This window comes from Nannobrachium achirus (genome assembly GCF_963921795.1).
Source record: "Nannobrachium achirus genome assembly, chromosome: 4".
In the NCBI taxonomy this organism is placed as follows: domain Eukaryota; kingdom Metazoa; phylum Chordata; class Actinopteri; order Myctophiformes; family Myctophidae; genus Nannobrachium; species Nannobrachium achirus.
Window position 1 is genome coordinate 5,069,929 of NC_137813.1, and position 18,975 is coordinate 5,088,903.

General features: G+C 44.7%; 1 protein-coding gene across 1 annotated transcript; it reads right to left on the minus strand.

Annotated features, from left to right (window-relative positions):
• Positions 1 to 12,157: 12,157 nt before the first annotated feature.
• On the minus strand, positions 12,158 to 18,720 carry LOC308282589 (uncharacterized protein; the record flags this gene model as incomplete). Its single annotated transcript, XM_080722976.1, has 2 exons — positions 12,158 to 13,850; positions 17,042 to 18,720. 2 exons carry the CDS (start codon positions 18,718 to 18,720, stop codon positions 12,158 to 12,160), a joined length of 3,372 nt encoding a protein of 1,123 aa, XP_080579102.1.
• Between the last annotated feature and the right edge of the window lie 255 nt (positions 18,721 to 18,975).

Below are 18,975 nucleotides of genomic sequence, written 5' to 3' on the forward strand. Positions count from 1 at the left end.
GGTCGAGGTGCATTTCCTGGGGTCCGAGACCCTCCGGACCCCCTGAACCCAGGGGCTCTGCAGCTGGAGAGGTCAAGACTGGCACTATATGGATGTCGGGATGGGACGATATGAACATTTCATATCACGATTATTGTGGCAAAAGAAATCGCGGGTTTACAATGTTATCGCGATAATCAAAATCCGTTATCCTGGGGCGGAACATTTGTCAAAAAATACCTTTTACAATTACAGAGGGTGTAAATGGTACCAGATATGCAGCTCGGCATATAAAAGGTGAATTGATGCTAGTGCATGACGGAGGACGATATCATGATAAACTAAATCTCTATGATACGATTATCGTGAGTGATTTTTATCACGATAAACCATAATATATCGCTTATCGTCCCATCCCGTTATGGATGTCAGAATGGGTTAATCAGGAAGACAGACAGACAGACAGACAGACAGACAGACAGACATGCAGACAGACAGACGGGCTGCACTAGAGGTATTAGAGGCTGAAGCTCTACTCTCCTTTCCTTCTGTGTGTGTGTGTGTGTGTGCGTGTGCGTGTGCGTGCGTGTGTGTGTGTGTGTGTGTGGCGCTCTGGTCTGAATTGCCACGGCTTTGATCTCCTGGGCCCCAGAGTCCAGACACATCTGATTCAATTATCCTCATCCACCTGTTGACTCCCCTCGTCCAGGTCCCACATGCGCGCACGTGTGTGCGTGTGTGTGTGTGTGTGTGTGGGGGGTGTGTGTGTGTGTGTGTGTGTGTGTGTGTGTGTGTGTGTGTGTGTGGGGGGGGGGGGGGGGGTGTGTGTGTGTGTGCTGGCAGACTTTTAAGTGTGAGAGACGGGGCCTGAGTGAGAACAGATCGTTGGATAGAGAACATCAACGGTGCATAGATGTGCTGTAGGTTGTCCAGTTCCTGACATTACGTTTATCATAATTCTATCTCCATTCTGGTTCCAGCTGGGCTATCGTTGTTCCCTTCTCTTTAAGCCATTCTAACTCTGTATGTGCGTGTATGTTATCGGGCCAGGAATTCCGTCATTTTAACTCATTTAGTGCTGATAGCGCGTATATTGTGTGCCAGCGGCTACGTCATTGTAGTCCTTAGCGGCCATTTCTTGGGTAAAAACACAGGTGTTTCAGTTGTTTGATTGCATAGAACTAATGCTTTACTCCAATCAGAACACCTGTGTAAGGCTGTGTTTACCCAAGAAATGGCCGCTCTTAGAACTACATTTGGCACACCCTATACTCGCGAAATATTAACGCGGTCCGGAGTGCTGATCGCGCGTATCCCTGCGAAATACACTGTATATACAGTAAAGCTGGCGCTGGTTACCTTCGGTCCGGGGAAAACATCTGGCTCGGGTGAAGTCCGCGATTCGTCTCCATCGCACGTCCAACGTGCACGCAAACGTGCTGCGTCCCATAGAAAACAATGGCTCTTCTGATCTTTACAGTCCATTTTCTCCAAAAAAGACTTTTGATGCCAAGGATGGCATGGCAATCTCGCTAAAATAGCACAAGCATGAAGGCATCCATCTTAGATCTTTGTTTACGCTCTGGACCGGAACTAGTAACTGGTGAATCTTGAACATCGTCAAGTGGGAATTGTGAGCTCGATCTACTTCCGGCCTTCAAAATAAGAGAGTAGCCGTGAATGGAGAAATTGGCCGGCGCTCTGGACAATTAAATGAGTTAAGGGCAAGGCTACATGGCCTTTGGTGTTGTCCATTTTTTGAGGGCACAAGGGCCAAACGCCAGGGCAGGAAATTAAACCAGATTTTTGTCCATTGAAAGAATTTGTTGAATGTAAGGGTTAGGGATGATAAACTAGTCTGCAGAAAAACAGATACATTGTGGTATTTACAATCTGATCCATGCTTAGCCCTGCACCAATCCAAGTCACTGGATTGGTTTAAAGACGGGGACTCTCAAGGAAGATTTCATAATCTCAGCAAAAGACACTGATGTCTACATAACAAGAAAGAGACACTGGTGTCTACTGTCTACATATTGACAAGAAAGTGACAGAGGAGAAAGTGGTACAGCTAGCTGGGGCATTAAGGCCACTGTGGCCTCAGGTCATGCCATTGGTTTGAGGGGCATTAAGGCCACTGTGGTCTCAGGTCATGCCATTGGTTTGAGGGGCATTAAGGCCACTGTGGTCTCAGGTCATGCCATTGGTTTGAGGGGCATTAAGGCCACTGTGGCCTCAGGTCATGCCATTGGTTTGAGGGGCATTAAGGCCACTGTGGCCTCAGGTCATGCCATTGGTTTGAGGGGCATTAAGGCCACTGTGGCCTCAGGTCATGCCATTGGTTTGAGGGGCATTAAGGCCACTGTGGCCTCAGGTCATGCCATTGGTTTGAGGGGCATTAAGGCCACTGTGGCCTCAGGTCATGCCATTGGTTTGAGGGGCATTAAGGCCACTGTGGTCTCAGGTCATGCCATTGGTTTGAGGGGCATTAAGGCCACTGTGGTCTCAGGTCATGCCATTGGTTTGAGGGGCATTAAGGCCACTGTGGTCTCAGGTCATGCCATTGGTTTGAGGGGCATTAAGGCCACTGTGGCCTCAGGTCATGCCATTGGTTTGAGGGGCATTAAGGCCACTGTGGCCTCAGGTCATGCCATTGGTTTGAGGGGCATTAAGGCCACTGTGGCCTCAGGTCATGCCATTGGTTTGAGGGGCATTAAGGCCACTGTGGCCTCAGGTCATGCCATTGGTTTGAGGGGCATTAAGGCCACTGTGGCCTCAGGTCATGCCATTGGTTTGAGGGGCATTAAGGCCACTGTGGCCTCAGGTCATGCCATTGGTTTGAGGGGCATTAAGGCCACTGTGGTCTCAGGTCATGCCATTGGTTTGAGGGGCATTAAGGCCACTGTGGCCTCAGGTCATGCCATTGGTTTGAGGGGCATTAAGGCCACTGTGGCCTCAGGTCATGCCATTGGTTTGAGGGGCATTAAGGCCACTGTGGCCTCAGGTCATGCCATTGGTTTGAGGGGCATTAAGGCCACTGTGGCCTCAGGTCATGCCATTGGTTTGAGGGGCATTAAGGCCACTGTGGCCTCAGGTCATGCCATTGGTTTGAGGGGCATTAAGGCCACTGTGGCCTCAGGTCATGCCATTGGTTTGAGGGGCATTAAGGCCACTGTGGCCTCAGGTCATGCCATTGGTTTGAGGGGCATTAAGGCCACTGTGGTCTCAGGTCATGCCATTGGTTTGAGGGGCATTAAGGCCACTGTGGTCTCAGGTCATGCCATTGGTTTGAGGGGCATTAAGGCCACTGTGGCCTCAGGTCATGCCATTGGTTTGAGGGGCATTAAGGCCACTGTGGCCTCAGGTCATGCCATTGGTTTGAGGGGCATTAAGGCCACTGTGGCCTCAGGTCATGTCATTGGTTTGAGGGGCACAAGGCCAAACTGAGGGGCAACAGCGGCCATGGCCTTCATGAAATGCCTGCCCTGGTATGTACAGTATATACAGTGTGAGCATCGGATACGCTACAATTTGAATATAATAAAATAATCCTCTCTCTCACACTTATGCCACTGTGCCAGTGATCACCCTCCCCTGTTCCAATGTTGGCACCCGTGCCTATAATGTTGCCTACCCTGGCCCTGATCTAGACAGACAGACAGACAGACAGACAGACAGACAGACAGACAGACAGACAGCTTCAGTTACAATAACTGTTCTTCCCTTCACGGCTCAACTAATAGCTATTGAAATGAAATCTAGCCGCTACTTACTGAACACCGAGGAACACATTGCTGATGAATAGAACAGCATTCCCTGCAAAGCGATGGTCTTTGTCTGTGAACAAACTGACTTTAATTGCATGGATGATGTCTGCAACACAACACAGTGTCTGTCTGCTGTACCAGCTAATGAGCTCCAAACACTACCCAGTAAGGCTGGGCGATATTAACTCATACAGTGCCTCTCCCGAACTAGTTCGGGATATTCGGGATCAAAAACATTTTTTATTTGCTATTTTACTTACCCCGAGCTGCTTGGAGCAACGTGGGTGGTCCCGGCTCGCTAGCCGCTAGCCAGCAAGCCATTCTACTCTGTCCGACGATATATTCCATTGAAAATGGTTTAAAATAAAGTTTAGACCCCCCCAATGTTCACCCAATGTTCATTGTAGGCGGCGCAACGTATTCCAGGGTGCCTATCCCGAACTAGTCCGGGATATTTAATGAAATTAATAAAAATGATAAGAGGCCTTCTGAAGCCTGGCCTGATTTTTGTAGCTACTAGCCGAAAGCTAGCAACGTCCCGGCCGGACGTTATTTGCGAACGCAATCGCCAATCTCCGCCTAATCCAATGAAAGACCACATCTTTAAAGGCTTATATCTCTGGATTGTGTCATAGGGAAGCGGCGCGAGGTTTATTTACGGCGAAATCGCCCAAAAATCATCTTTTAGATGACAAAATGGGAATAGCCATTCTGTTAGCATCTTCATCCGGGACATTTCCATGCCGTGCATGAACGTGAGCACGTCAGGTCCTGGAAGGTGAAGTCCTGGAAGCTAAAGCGCTCGCCTATGAGAGATGCGCTGGCATTCTTTGGCCCCTAGAGGGCGCTGGCACTCAATGAGTTAAGCAAACCTTCGATATTCGATAACGTTGTTGGATACCTCGATATTATATAGATATTACTAACAATATTAGTCAACACAATTGCATTTTATAGTCTTTAATGTTTTTCTGCTTTAGGTCCACTGCCTGCCTAACCCAGATAATGAATATCATATCCGTGCATGCACACTGCACAGTACACATAGAAAGGTTTGATTGATTGAAGACTTTATTAGAAGTTTGCATAGGAAAAGGTACAGTTTCATGACGGTACAGTTCACTGGTACAAGGTCTACTAAAAGGAGATCCATGAAAAGACTAAGCTTATTTCCACTGGAAACCATTGAAGTATCTCATATAACATTGAATGACAGACAAATAGAACACAGTACTATGCAGTAGATATGTAAAGAAAAACAAAAAAAAAACAGTAAGTCTAAATAAACAGTATATACAAAGAAGGGGCAGGGGAGGGTAGGGTTGGGCTAGGTTAGTTTTTGACCAGTTGCGAATGGCTGCTGCCTGTAAGTGATTCTTCAGGGCAATTTTAAAGGATGCTAGTGATCCACACTCCTTTATGACCTTCGGTAAGGCTTTCCACATTTTGGTGGTATAGCAGAAAAAAGAGTTTGACCCTTTGTTGGAGGGTTGTTGGTCAGGTAGGTTTTATTGAAATAACCACACCTGGTTACAGATGGACTGTTTTTGTTGCATGTGCTACATGCATGCATAGTGTGTCTGTTAATTCATTTGACACATACACCAATACCTCATTTCAAGCCGTCTTCGTCGATATGTAAACCTCGCACGTTGATACCTCCATATCGATATATTTTGGACATATTGCCCAGCCTTACTACCCAGCACTATGCAGGGTAACTTCTGCTTTTACAGTTACAATACCAGCCTTACTACCCAGCACTATGCAGGGTAACTTCTGCTTTTACAGTTACAATACCAGCCTTACTACCCAGCACTATGCAGGGTAACTTCTGCTTTTACAGTTACAATACCAGCCTTACTACCCAGCACTATGCAGGGTAACTTCTGCTTTTACAGTTACAATACCAGCCTTACTACCCAGCACTATGCAGGGTAACTTCTGCTTTTACAGTTACAATACCAGCCTTACTACCCAGCACTATGCAGGGTAACTTCTGCTTTTACAGTTACAATACCAGCCTTACTACCCAGCACTATGCAGGGTAACTTCTGCTTTTACAGTTACAATACCAGCCTTACTACCCAGCACTATGCAGGGTAACGTCTGCTTTTACAGTTACAATACCAGCCTTACTACCCAGCACTATGCAGGGTAACTTCTGCTTTTACAGTTACAATACCAGCCTTACTACCCAGCACTATGCAGGGTAACTTCTGCTTTTACAGTTACAATACCAGCCTTACTACCCAGCACTATGCAGGGTAACTTCTGCTTTTACAGTTACAATACCAGCCTTACTACCCAACACTATGCAGGGTAACTTCTGCTTTTACAGTTACAATACCAGCCTTACTACCCAGCACTATGCAGGGTAACTTCTGCTTTTACAGTTACAATACCAGCCTTACTACCCAGCACTATGCAGGGTAACTTCTGCTTTTACAGTTACAATACCAGCCTTACTACCCAGCACTATGCAGGGTAACTTCTGCTTTTACAGTTACAATACCAGCCTTACTACCCAGCACTATGCAGGGTAACTTCTGCTTTTACAGTTACAATACCAGCCTTACTACCCAGCACTATGCAGGGTAACTTCTGCTTTTACAGTTACAATACCAGCCTTACTATCCAGCACTATGCAGGGTAACTTCTGCTTTTACAGTTACAATACCAGCCTTACTACCCAGCACTATGCAGGGTAACTTCTGCTTTTACAGTTACAATACCAGCCTTACTACCCAGCACTATGCAGGGTAACTTCTGCTTTTACAGTTACAATACCAGCCTTACTACCCAGCACTATGCAGGGTAACTTCTGCTTTTACAGTTACAATACCAGCCTTACTACCCAGCACTATGCAGGGTAACTTCTGCTTTTACAGTTACAATACCAGCCTTACTACCCAGCACTATGCAGGGTAACTTCTGCTTTTACAGTTACAATACCAGCCTTACTACCCAGCACTATGCAGGGTAACTTCTGCTTTTACAGTTACAATACCAGCCTTACTACCCAGCACTATGCAGGGTAACTTCTGCTTTTACAGTTACAATACCAGCCTTACTACCCAGCACTATGCAGGGTAACTTCTGCTTTTACAGTTACAATACCAGCCTTACTACCCAGCACTATGCAGGGTAACTTCTGCTTTTACAGTTACAATACCAGCCTTACTACCCAGCACTATGCAGGGTAACTTCTGCTTTTACAGTTACAATACCAGCCTTACTACCCAGCACTATGCAGGGTAACTTCTGCTTTTACAGTTACAATACCAGCCTTACTACCCAGCACTATGCAGGGTAACTTCTGCTTTTACAGTTACAATACCAGCCTTACTACCCAGCACTATGCAGGGTAACTTCTGCTTTTACAGTTACAATACCAGCCTTACTACCCAGCACTATGCAGGGTAACTTCTGCTTTTACAGTTACAATACCAGCCTTACTACCCAGCACTATGCAGGGTAACTTCTGCTTTTACAGTTACAATACCAGCCTTACTACCCAGCACTATGCAGGGTAACTTCTGCTTTTACAGTTACAATACCAGCCTTACTACCCAGCACTATGCAGGGTAACTTCTGCTTTTACAGTTACAATACCAGCCTTACTACCCAGCACTATGCAGGATAACTTCTGCTTTTACAGTTACAATACCAGCCTTACTACCCAGCACTATGCAGGGTAACTTCTGCTTTTACAGTTACAATACCAGCCTTACTACCCAGCACTATGCAGGGTAACTTCTGCTTTTACAGTTACAATACCAGCCTTACTACCCAACACTATGCAGGGTAACTTCTGCTTTTACAGTTACAATACCAGCCTTACTACCCAGCACTATGCAGGGTAACTTCTGCTTTTACAGTTACAATACCAGCCTTACTACCCAGCACTATGCAGGGTAACTTCTGCTTTTACAGTTACAATACCAGCCTTACTACCCAGCACTATGCAGGGTAACTTCTGCTTTTACAGTTACAATACCAGCCTTACTACCCAGCACTATGCAGGGTAACTTCTGCTTTTACAGTTACAATACCGCTGGTTCTCATACAGTTTTATTTCATTTCAAGGACTACTATAACTCTAATCTTGCGACGCCAGACTTTCCACATCGGGTATTGGTTCTAAACTGGCCCGTGTGATCCGGTCTCGGCGTGGCCTAAACCGAAAAGAAGGCGCTGGTTCAGGTATTTCGGGGTTGCTTTCTTTTGGTCGCCCCTGTTTTTTTCTTCATCCCCATTTAAATGCTTGAGTAGACGACCTGAGGAATAAATTAATAAAAGTAACAACAAAACAAAGTATTTCCTTGCTTAACTCTCTCCCAGCCATTTACAATATGCTTGTGCGCGCCTATACTGCCAGGAATATTATTAATTTCCAAGTTATCAGTAGCCTATCCCAGCAGGGATAATATAATTGCAGAATGTAGTACACGTACTATACCACTAGAGTGTGCCCAACGATTAGGTCTTGCAGTCTGGACTCAGCCTGGACAGCATTGTGGACCATAATGGCCGCCTATGGAGCCGCCATTATGGCTCCCGGTCCGCCGAACGGGAGCCATCCTGGAGCGAGTGCACGTCGTGCACACGCCATATACACTCGTTTTTGATCCTGAGTGACCACTCTGTCAGCCTGCCATTTTTTTCCGAATGAAAATCCGTCTAAATATGGTAAAGTTTGATAAGAAAAACGTCAGCTTTCAATGCTATGGAAAGGCCCATGCTTTGTTATGGCCGAACGACTTCCGGGTTACGTCATCGATGATGTCATTTCCAGCGCATTTTTATAGCTTAAGCTTATATGAACCTAGAATGGTCATTTATAGCTCAAAAAATTTCAAAAAAATACCAAAAAAATCAGAAAATGATCCCCAAGGCGACGTTTGGCGATCTGGCTGGCTGGGCTTCCTCAAAATGGCGATGGAAGGCGATTTGGCTGTGAACTAGTTAACTCATCGACTGCCAAGGCCCGAGTTTCCCGAGTTATTACAGTAGTCCCAGGCTGCCACAGCCCGAGTTTCCCGAGTTGAAAGCCATTTTTTTTTTTTTCAAAAACATTCTAAAAATGCCTCAAATGTATTAGGCATGATCGCAATTGCGAAATTGCATGTTTAGCCCCATAACAAACACATCTTTCAAAATGTCAAAAATGGCTGTTTTGTCTGACTTTGAAGGCTTGTATCTCATGAATGCCTGAACGGATTTCCAAGCGGATTTTTTTGTTTGAAAGCTGTTAAAAAGTACTACACATATGGTGCATGATCTAGGCATGGGCGTGCACGATCCGTGCACTAACAATTGATCCGTGCACTAGAAATTTAGGAAGGTGGCAGTGTTTGTTTTGTCTGACTTTGAAGGCTTCTATCTCATGAATGCCTGAACGGATTTCCAAGCGGATTTTTTTGTTTGAAAGCTGTTAAAAAGTACTACACATATGGTGCATATATGGTGCATGGGCGTGCACGATCCGTGCACTAAAAATTGATCCGTGCACTAGAAATTTAGGAACGTGGCATCCTGGTACTTGGCGGCCATCTTGAAAAGGGCATTCAATGAGTTAAGATAGTGAGCATTTTGAGTAGATTCCAACGCCAGTCTGAATGAATGTGAGCGCTCTTCATCCAATGGCAGCTCTTTAACTGGACTGGCCTGTAATGTTTTCAACCAATCACCTGTCTGCCTCCAGCGCTCGCCCCGACCGGGCCAGTCAGCTGGCCCGGTCGCACACATGGTGTGCATACATACATACCAGTGGTGGTACTGTCATTTTTTTGCTTACCCTACCAGTCAAAAGTTTGGACCTCTCACACACATTGAGTGAGAAGCTGTGTCCAAACTTTTCACTGGTAGGGTAATTAAAAGAATCAATACCGCAATGTAGAAATACTCTGTTACAAGTAACAGTCCGGAATTCAAAATGTACTTGAGTAAAAAATATGAAAGTGTTGGCGGTGGCCAACACTTAGTACCAAAAGTGAAAGTACTAAATGTTTGAAAATAGCAGAGACAAGCTCACAACGCGTAGATCGGCAGATCTACAAGCTTGTGAGCTTGTAGATCGGCTATTTTCTAACAGCCAAGGTATACAAATAGGTCTACATTTTTTATGTATGTTTTATAATATGTAAATATGCAAAGTAACAAGTAACTAAAGTTTTCCAAATAAATGTAGTGGAGTAAAAGTGCAATATTTAGATCCAAGTTGTAGTGGAGTAGCAGTAAACGTATTATAAATTGTAAATACTCAAGTAGGCCTAAAGTACAAATGTACTTAAGTACAGCACTTAACGGAGTAGTTCACCCGCAAAATGACTTTTTTTTCTATTGATTACTCTTGCCATTTTTGTATTTGTCACATTGGCACAAGCAAAAAAAATGATTTTAGTCAAATTACCCCATTGATTCCGGTTGGGTCCCCATCCGGAATAATAGGGGGTACATTTATTGTTTTTATTATTGTCTTAGGAATGCAACAAAAACTTAAAATATTATCGAACTCAAGTCTCCATGGCGAGAGTAATCAATATAAAAAAAAGTCATTTTGGGGGTGAACTACTCCTTTAAGTAAATGTACCTAGTTACTTTACACCAATGGTACATACAGTACATTGGTAGGTACTGTGCGTGCGTGAGCGTCGGTGAGATTGAGCAGAGCCCATGTCAGTTTTGAGCCCCATGGACCTGATGTGAGACTGTGATTGAGTTATGTTTACCACAGAGTACACAAGGCGTGCGGTGCGCTACGCTAGGCTAGGTTACGCTAGGCTACGTAGGGCCTGTACCCTGCATGCGGCCCCAGGCTACAGTGAATGGAAACACACGTACGCCAACAGAGAGACACGATGAAATGCAGAGCAGATACCATGATGGAACCTTTACTGCCAGAATGTCCATCTGTGGAGATGGAGACTGAGCCACTTACGCAAGAAGGCACATGTGGACGCAGACAGACTTATTTTATGCCACTTTCTCTCTGTTTCTCTGTCTCTCTCTTCCTCTCTCTCTCTCTCTCTCTCTCTCTCTCTCTCTCTTTCTCTATGACCATAAAAAAAGGTTTTAATTTTTCTATTCTCTGTGAAAGAAAATACGACCGTAAGGCGCGGCCAGAACTAATCGCATTACATTTTGAATGTTGGTACGTTAGTGGAGCCTCGGAAATAATGGGAAAACACTGAAAAAGAAAAAAAAAAGAAAAGAAAACGCTGGCAGTGGCTAAAGAAATAATTAATTAACTCATTGGTTGCAGCAGGAAGATTGTATAGACAAAACAGAGCATCAACAATGCCTCAACAATTGAGGCATTGTTGAGGCTCAACTCCTACAATTCCCAGAGTATTTTAGGCGGTCGTGGCCTGAAAAGGTTGAAAACCAGTATCTTAGATCATCACCATAAGTAACATCTCATTGAATTACTCTCTACAGTGTCCAGTGACAGTTATAAAGACATATAGGCTATACAATAAGACAAACACTACACACTCATACACTGACATTTATTCTAATAATATTAACGTGCTGGTTACTTTTATGAATTATAAATGAATCAAGACATAATTATTAATGCCAGCCGGTCTGTCACATTTAATATGCAATGTTTGTTCTGAGAATAAGAAATATGGAAATAATAAAATCAATATTTCACATGGAATATCATCCATCCATAAAGTAATGATTACATCATAGCAAGAGAAATGGTACCAATAAGGTTTACGAATACAAGAGAAGAACAACATAATTTATAAAATTGATTATTAACCACTTTAACACTTGGGGAGCCAAACTCGTTCAGGGACGAGTTATGGCCACTAGGTGTCCCCCTGCCACAGGAAGTTATCTCGTTCACAGGCGAGGCAACAAACAGTTAACTTTTTGAGACTGCAGCTGCCCTTTGCATGACCTGAGTCCATTACGTCACCCAGTCAGTGCAGGCAGCCCCTCTAGGGAAGACATCACGGAAGGATTTAACATTGCTTTAGATTCTACTTTGAAACATAAGAACGGCTTTATCTAAGAATGAAGTGAAAACAGCCCCATGGAAGCAGAGAGCTGATTGTTTTCACGGCGACACTTTACCGCGATTTTACCGCGATTTTTGGATTTTAGTTTCGCGAGCGTTTGTAAACAAATGGATTATCCTCCTCAATCTTCTCTGGACACGCACGTGCACACGCACGAAGCTTGCGAGGCACGTCAAAACAAAGCGTAAGTCAATGGTGGCAGCAGCAACAGCTATAAATGTTATAAACCTTAGCAGCCCATGTGTTAAGACCCTACATACCTGATGATACGATGCAAGAAAAGAATGCTGATTTATAAGCTCACGAGGAAGGCTGAGAGAAAAATAATAAAACAATGAAGAAACAATTCTTGACTCTTGACCAAAGTGTGATCTACTTGAGGTCACACAACTCAGCAGTGTCTCCAGGTGAAGAAAGATGAAGTCCAGCATGGAGGTTGTGTTTGAAGGTGTTGTGTTCTGTGTGAAGGAGAGTCATGGTGTCTGCAGACACTCTGTAGAAGGACAGAGTACCTGCACCGTGGTCCACGTACACTCCTACTCTGGAGGAGACACCACCTGGTATGCGAATTACACTGCCTCTGTGTCTGAATTGATTACCTTGTTTGGTACAGTATAAAGACCATGATTTATCATTGGATCCAAATAAACATTCAACACCCCACCCTGTTCTGCTGATATCTTTATATGAGACTGCTATATGAACACTGTCTCCACTCCACTCTGCCTCCCAGTAACAGCGTCCAGTCAGAGCCTCTCTGCTCAGAACCTCAGAATATCTTGTGAATCTCTCTGGGTGATCAGGATATGATTGTGGTTTGTCCATCAGTGTTACTTTCCTGTTTCCTTTAGACAGAGACAGGTGTTGTTGAGCTGTGTTTGGATCCAGTGTGAATGGACATGAATATTGTAAGAACTCAGCTCTGGTCTTGGGCTCTGGTGGTGTTGACAGTAAAACATCCACTCTGTTCACTGTCTCTGAGACTTTTGTCCCTTCCTCTGTAAGAATGTCCTCTAGCTTGTCCCTCATCTTGGACACGGCCGCGGTCACATCTTCAAAGTATCTCAGAGGACGGACGTGGCTGCTGACTGGGTGTGTAGATTCACTGATCCTTGAGAGAGAGGAGGTGAAACGCTGTAGAAAGTGGATGTGATCCTCTGTGAGTGACAGCTGCTGCAGCTCAGCATGTCTCCTCCTCAGTTCAGAGAGCTCCTGCTCCACTCGCCTCCTCACTTCTTCAGCGCCGCTCACTTGACGTTCCTGCTGCTCTCTGATCTGCTGCCTCACCTCAGATCCTCTTCTCTCCATGGAAGAGATGAGCTCAGTGAAGATGGTGTCACTGTCCTCCACTGCTCTGTCAGCACAGTGGTTGATGGACTCCACCTCCTGCTGAAGCACCTTCATGTCTTTCTCTCTCTCCTGGATTCTCTTCTGGATGTTCTGCAGACTCGAACCGAGCTCTTTCTGTCTCTCAATATGTTCTGCTGAAACCAAGATCGTATCGTGACCTTTGTGTTCTTCCACGGAGCACAGATAACATATACACTGCTGATCGGTGCGACAGAATAGATCTCTGACCTTGTTGTGACGAGAGCAGATGTTCTCCTGAAGCTGGCTGGAGGCTTTGACCAGCTTGTGTTTCTTAAAGGCAGGAGACTGATAGTGAGGCTGGAGGTGAGTGTCACAGTAAGACACCAGACACTGAAGACAAGTCTTGACAGCTTTCAGTCTCCTCCCAGTGCAGAAATCACAGGCCACATCTCCAGGTCCAGCGTAGCAGTGATCAGGAGGAGCATCTTGGAGTCCTGTCTTCTTCAGGCTCTCCACCACCTCAGCCAACATGGTGTTCTTCTTCAGAACAGGTCTTGGGATGAAGGTGTGTCTGCACTGTGGACAGCTGAACCTCCCTCTCTGATCATCCTGCTCCCAGAAGCCCTCGATACACCTCCTGCAGTAGCTGTGTCCACAGGGAACAGTCACTGGATCCTTCAGGAGATCCAGACAGATAGAACAACACAACTGTTCCCGGTCCAGTTGAACTCCCTGCTGCGCCATTTCAGTACGACTGTCTGTCTGTAAGGCTGTATGACTAACTGACTAACAGGTTGAGTGTAGTTTGGTTTGATGTCCTCATAGGTCACATGAGATGAGAGCTCCTTTATGGTTGGTTCATAAAGACAAGTCACGCTGAACCTTGTCCCTTTTATTGGGCTGATAAGAAAAGGCTTGTCAGGAATCTGCTGACTCTCAGCTGAGGTTCAAGGTTCTTCTTTATTATGAGCTTGTGTACAGGTACTGTAGATAAGACACATTGCAGCAGCCATGACTGGACGGCTACAAAACCCTTTTAGGATACCCAGATACTCTACAGTCCTGCTCCCATCAAGGGACACACATACACACAGGCCCTTAATACCATGTTTACTGAACAATATCATTACACACACCAGCCTTCAACCAGCCTAAGTTCTCTCATGTCTCCCCCCTTCCCCGCAGCCTCCACTGGCTCCCGGTTGCGGCCGCAGCCAGAGGTATGGCGCCTCCATACCTCCAAAACCTGATCAACCCCTACACCCCCACCCGTTCACTTAGATCAGCCAACACAGGGATGCTGACAGAACCCTCGCTGAAGGCCCCAGGACAGAAATCCACTCCTCCGAGACAGTTTGCCCTCCTGGCCCCCAAGCTGTGAAATAAACTTCCTGTCGCACTTAGAACAACGGACTCACTCACTAGCTTTCGCCGTGGACTGAAGACTCATCTTTTCAGACTCCACCTTGACCCATAGCACTACTGAAACACTCAATGACCATACATGAAGCTAGTCAACATTTTTTTGTTTTTGTTTTTCTCTTTACTGATTTTATTGTTTTAGATTGATATTCATATGCATTTGTTATATTGTTGTTGATGTTCTGACATGTTATCTTGTTATTATAGTAATGCATTATCTGCTTATTGTAAGTCACTTTGGATTAAAAGTGTCTGCTAAATGCCTAAACTGTAAACTGTAACAAACAACCCATAAATAATATGATACTGTAGCCTGTAGGTAGCCTGTTGTATTCACTAAAGACAATGTGTTGCTCTGACACGGTGGAGGTATTTTATTATTCATTAACTTCTATGATTCAACTTTGTGGTCACATCACAGGTTTACCGGTGTAAAACCTTTATTGCTGTGATGATTCACATCTTTTATTGGATATCATTCCACATTACGGTGGCATAGCAGTAGAATGGACAATAATCCCTCCATGTTTGTTCTACAAGTTGGTTCCAGATCATGGTCGCTCCTTCAGATGATGTGGCTGTGGGTTTCACTCACTATGGAGCAGTAGTTAGACAGGTATTGAGGCCACTGTTCCTTTTACTATCTTTAATGATTCACTGAAATATAAAAATAGAATAGTTGATTGTTAAAGCCATAATAGCTCTCTCTCTCTCTCTCTCTCTCTCTCTCTCTCTCTCTCTCCCGCCTGTCTCGTTCTCGGTCTCTCGCTCGCTCTCTTTCTCTTTATATCTCTCTCTGTCTCTCTCCCATTCTCTCAAGTGTGTAACGGTTAATCATACTAATCGATGTAATTGATTAAGAATAATTGTTAGTCTATAATGTAATAAAACAATTGAAAACATAAAACATAACCATCTAAATATTGAAAAGAGCAGGTCTACAACAGTACACAACACATTACCTTGCGACATGTTGAGCTTGTAGATCTGCTAGCTATTATCACAATTTTTACACAACACCGTTGTGTAACAAAGTAGAACATAGAGCTTGAAGGGTTACAACATTGACTGACAAAAAACAGAGATCTCTGTCAAAATTAGCGTTTTTGTGCAGAGGACGGAGATCTCCTCCCCTCTTTGTTATATTAAACCGTAGAATGCGGTCTGCGGCACCTGCGACTGATGCAAAAACTCAAATTCCCATAATGCATTGGGAGATAACATAATGAGGAAATCCGGTGTTGCATCCAGGCCAATGTTATGAAATCCAATCAAAATGGATGTATCTCGTAATCTAACTCCAGATCACGTTCTTGATCAAAACAAGCCCTTAGCTACGAACCATAACAAAAGCAATGATTGCAGCGGTTGTCATTTTTCTGTTCTGGGTGAAAGCAAATAGGGACGTAACGCGCAACCGGAAGTAATCGATTTACATTTGGACCGTTGGTGCGTTCATGGAGCCTCGGAAATAAGGGAAAAACACTGATAAAGAATATTAAAAAACGCTGGCAGTGGCTACATAAATAATTAATTAACTCTTAGTTTGCCGCAGGAGGAGTTTGTATCCACCTGTTTCTACGAGAATTTACTGTAGCAATATTTGCGAGACACTTCCGGTTAACAGCAGACATACAAGCTCATGTTGTGTCGCAGATGTAGCCGTTGTGAGCTTGTAGATCACTCTCGGCTGCGGCGCCGGAAGCTGCCTGCACATTCTGCGCAATGCAGGATGGGATGTTGGAGAGTTGTGGATAGACGAAACAGAGCATCAATAATACCTCATCTCCTACAATTCCAATTTTATTTTAGACGGTCGTGGCCTGAAAAGGTTGAAAACCAGTGTCTTAGATCATCACCATGAGTCACATGTCATTCAGTGACTCCCTGTTCTACTCTACAGTGTCCAGTGAATTATATAAAGACATAAAGTACACTCATAAAACAATAATAATAACACTACACATACACTCATACACTACGATTTTATTCGACTTATATTAATATGCTGGTTACTCATTATGAATTATAAATGAATTAAAACAGAATTATTACAACAGGTCTATCACATTTCATCTGCAATGTTTGTTCTGAGAATAAGAAATATGGAAATAATACAATCGATGTTTCACATGGAATATCACATCAATAAAGTAATGATTACATCATAACAAGACATATGGTATCAAGAAGTTTATGAACACAAGAGGAGAAAAAAATATTAAAATAGACTTTTAACCACTTTAAGTCCCTGTGTGTGTGTGTGTGTGTGTGTGTGTGTGTGTGTGTGTGTGTGTGTGTGTGTGTGTGTGTGTGTGTGCGCGTGTGTGTGTGTGTGTGTGTGTGTGTGTGTGTGTGTGTGTGTGTGTGTGTGTGTGTGTGTGTGTGTACTTCATGATACGATGCATAGCAAAGAAAAAAAGCTGATTTACAAGCTCACAAGGCAGGCTGAGAGAGAGAAAAAAAAATGAAGAAACAATTCTTGACTCATGACATGAGGGACTAAACAGCAGTGTGATCTACTTGAGGTCACACAACTCAGCAGTGTCTCCAGGTGAACAAAGCAAGAGTCCAGCATGGAGGTTGTGTGTGAAGGTGTTGTGTTCTGTGTGAAGGAGAGTCATGGTGTCTGCAGACACTCTGTAGAAGGACAGAGTACCTGCACCGTGGTCCACGTACACTCCTACTCTGGAGGAGACACCACCTGGTATGCGAATTACACTGCCTCTGTGTCTGAATTGATTACCTTGTTTGGTACAGTATAAAGACCATGATTTATCATTGGATCCAAATAAACATTCAACACCCCACCCTGTTCTGCTGGTATCTTTATATGAGACTGCTATAAAAACACAGTCTCCACTCCACTCTGCCTCCCAGTAACAGCGTCCAGTCAGAGCCTCTCTACTCAGAACCTGATTATGTCCAGTGAATCTCTCTGGGTGATCAGGATATGATTGTGGTTTGTCCATCCGTGTTACTTTCCTGTTGCCTTTAGACAGAGACAGGCATTGATGAGCTGTGTTTGGATCCAGTGTGATTGGACATGAATATTGTAAGAACTCAGCTCTGGTCTTGGGCTCTGGTGGTGTTGACAGTAAAACATCCACTCTGTTCACTGTCTCTGAGACGTTTGTCCCTTCCTCTGTAAGAATGTCCTCTAGCTTGTCCCTCATCTTGGACACGGCCGCAGTCACATCTTCAAAGTATCTCAGAGGACGGACGTGGCTGCTGAGTGGGTGTGTAGATTCACTGATCCTTGAGAGAGAGGAGGTGAAACGCTGTAGAAAGTGGATGTGATCCTCTGTGAGTGACAGCTGCTGCAGCTCAGCATGTCTCCTCCTCAGCTCAGAGAGCTCCTGCTCTACTCGCCTCCTCACTTCTTCAGCGCCGCTCACTTGACGTTCCTGCTGCTCTCTGATCTGCTGCCTCACCTCAGATCCTCTTCTCTCCATGGAAGAGATGAGCTCAGTGAAGATGGTGTCACTGTCCTCCACTGCTCTGTCAGCACAGTGCTTGATGGACTCCACCTTCTGCTGAAGCACCTTCACGTCTTTCTCTCTCTGCTGGATTCTCTTCTGGATGTTCTGCAGACTCGTACCAAACTCTTTCTGTCTCTCAGTGCGTTCTGCTTCAACTGAGATCGTATCGTGACCTTTGTGTTCTTCCACAGAGCACAGATAACAGATACACTGCTGATCGTTGCGACAGAATAGATCTCTGACCTTGTTGTGACGAGAGCAGATGTTCTCCTGAAGCTGGCTGGAGGCTTTGACCAGCTTGTGTTTCTTAAAGGCAGGAGACTGATAGTGAGGCTGGAGGTGAGGGTCACAGTAAGACACCAGACACTGAAGACAAGTCTTCACAGCTTTCAGTCTCCTCCCAGTGCAGACATCACAGGCCACATCTCCAGGTCCAGCGTAGCAGTGATCAGGAGGAGCATCTTGGAGTCCTGTCTTCTTCATGCTCTCCACCACCTCAGCCAACATGGTGTTCTTCTTCAGAACAGGTCTTGGGATGAAGGTGTGTCTGCACTGTGGACAGCTGAACCTCCCTCTCTGATCATCCTGCTCCCAGAAGCCCTCGATACACCTCCTGCAGTAGCTGTGTCCACAGGGAACAGTCACTGGATCCTTCAGGAGATCCAGACAGATAGAACAACACAACTGTTCCCGATCCAGTTGAACTCCCTGCTGCGCCATTTCAGTATGACTGTATGTCTGTAAGTCTGTATGACTAACTGACTAACAGATGGAGTGTGGTTTGGCTTTATGTCCTCAGAGGTCACATGAGATGAGAGCTCCTTTATGGTTGGTTCATTAAAACAAGTCACACTGAACCTTGTCCCTTTTATAGGGCTGATAAGAAAATGCTTGTCAGGAATCTGCTGATGCTCAGGTGAGGTTCAAAGTTCTTCTTTATTATGAGCTTGTGTACAGGTGCTGTAGATAAGACAC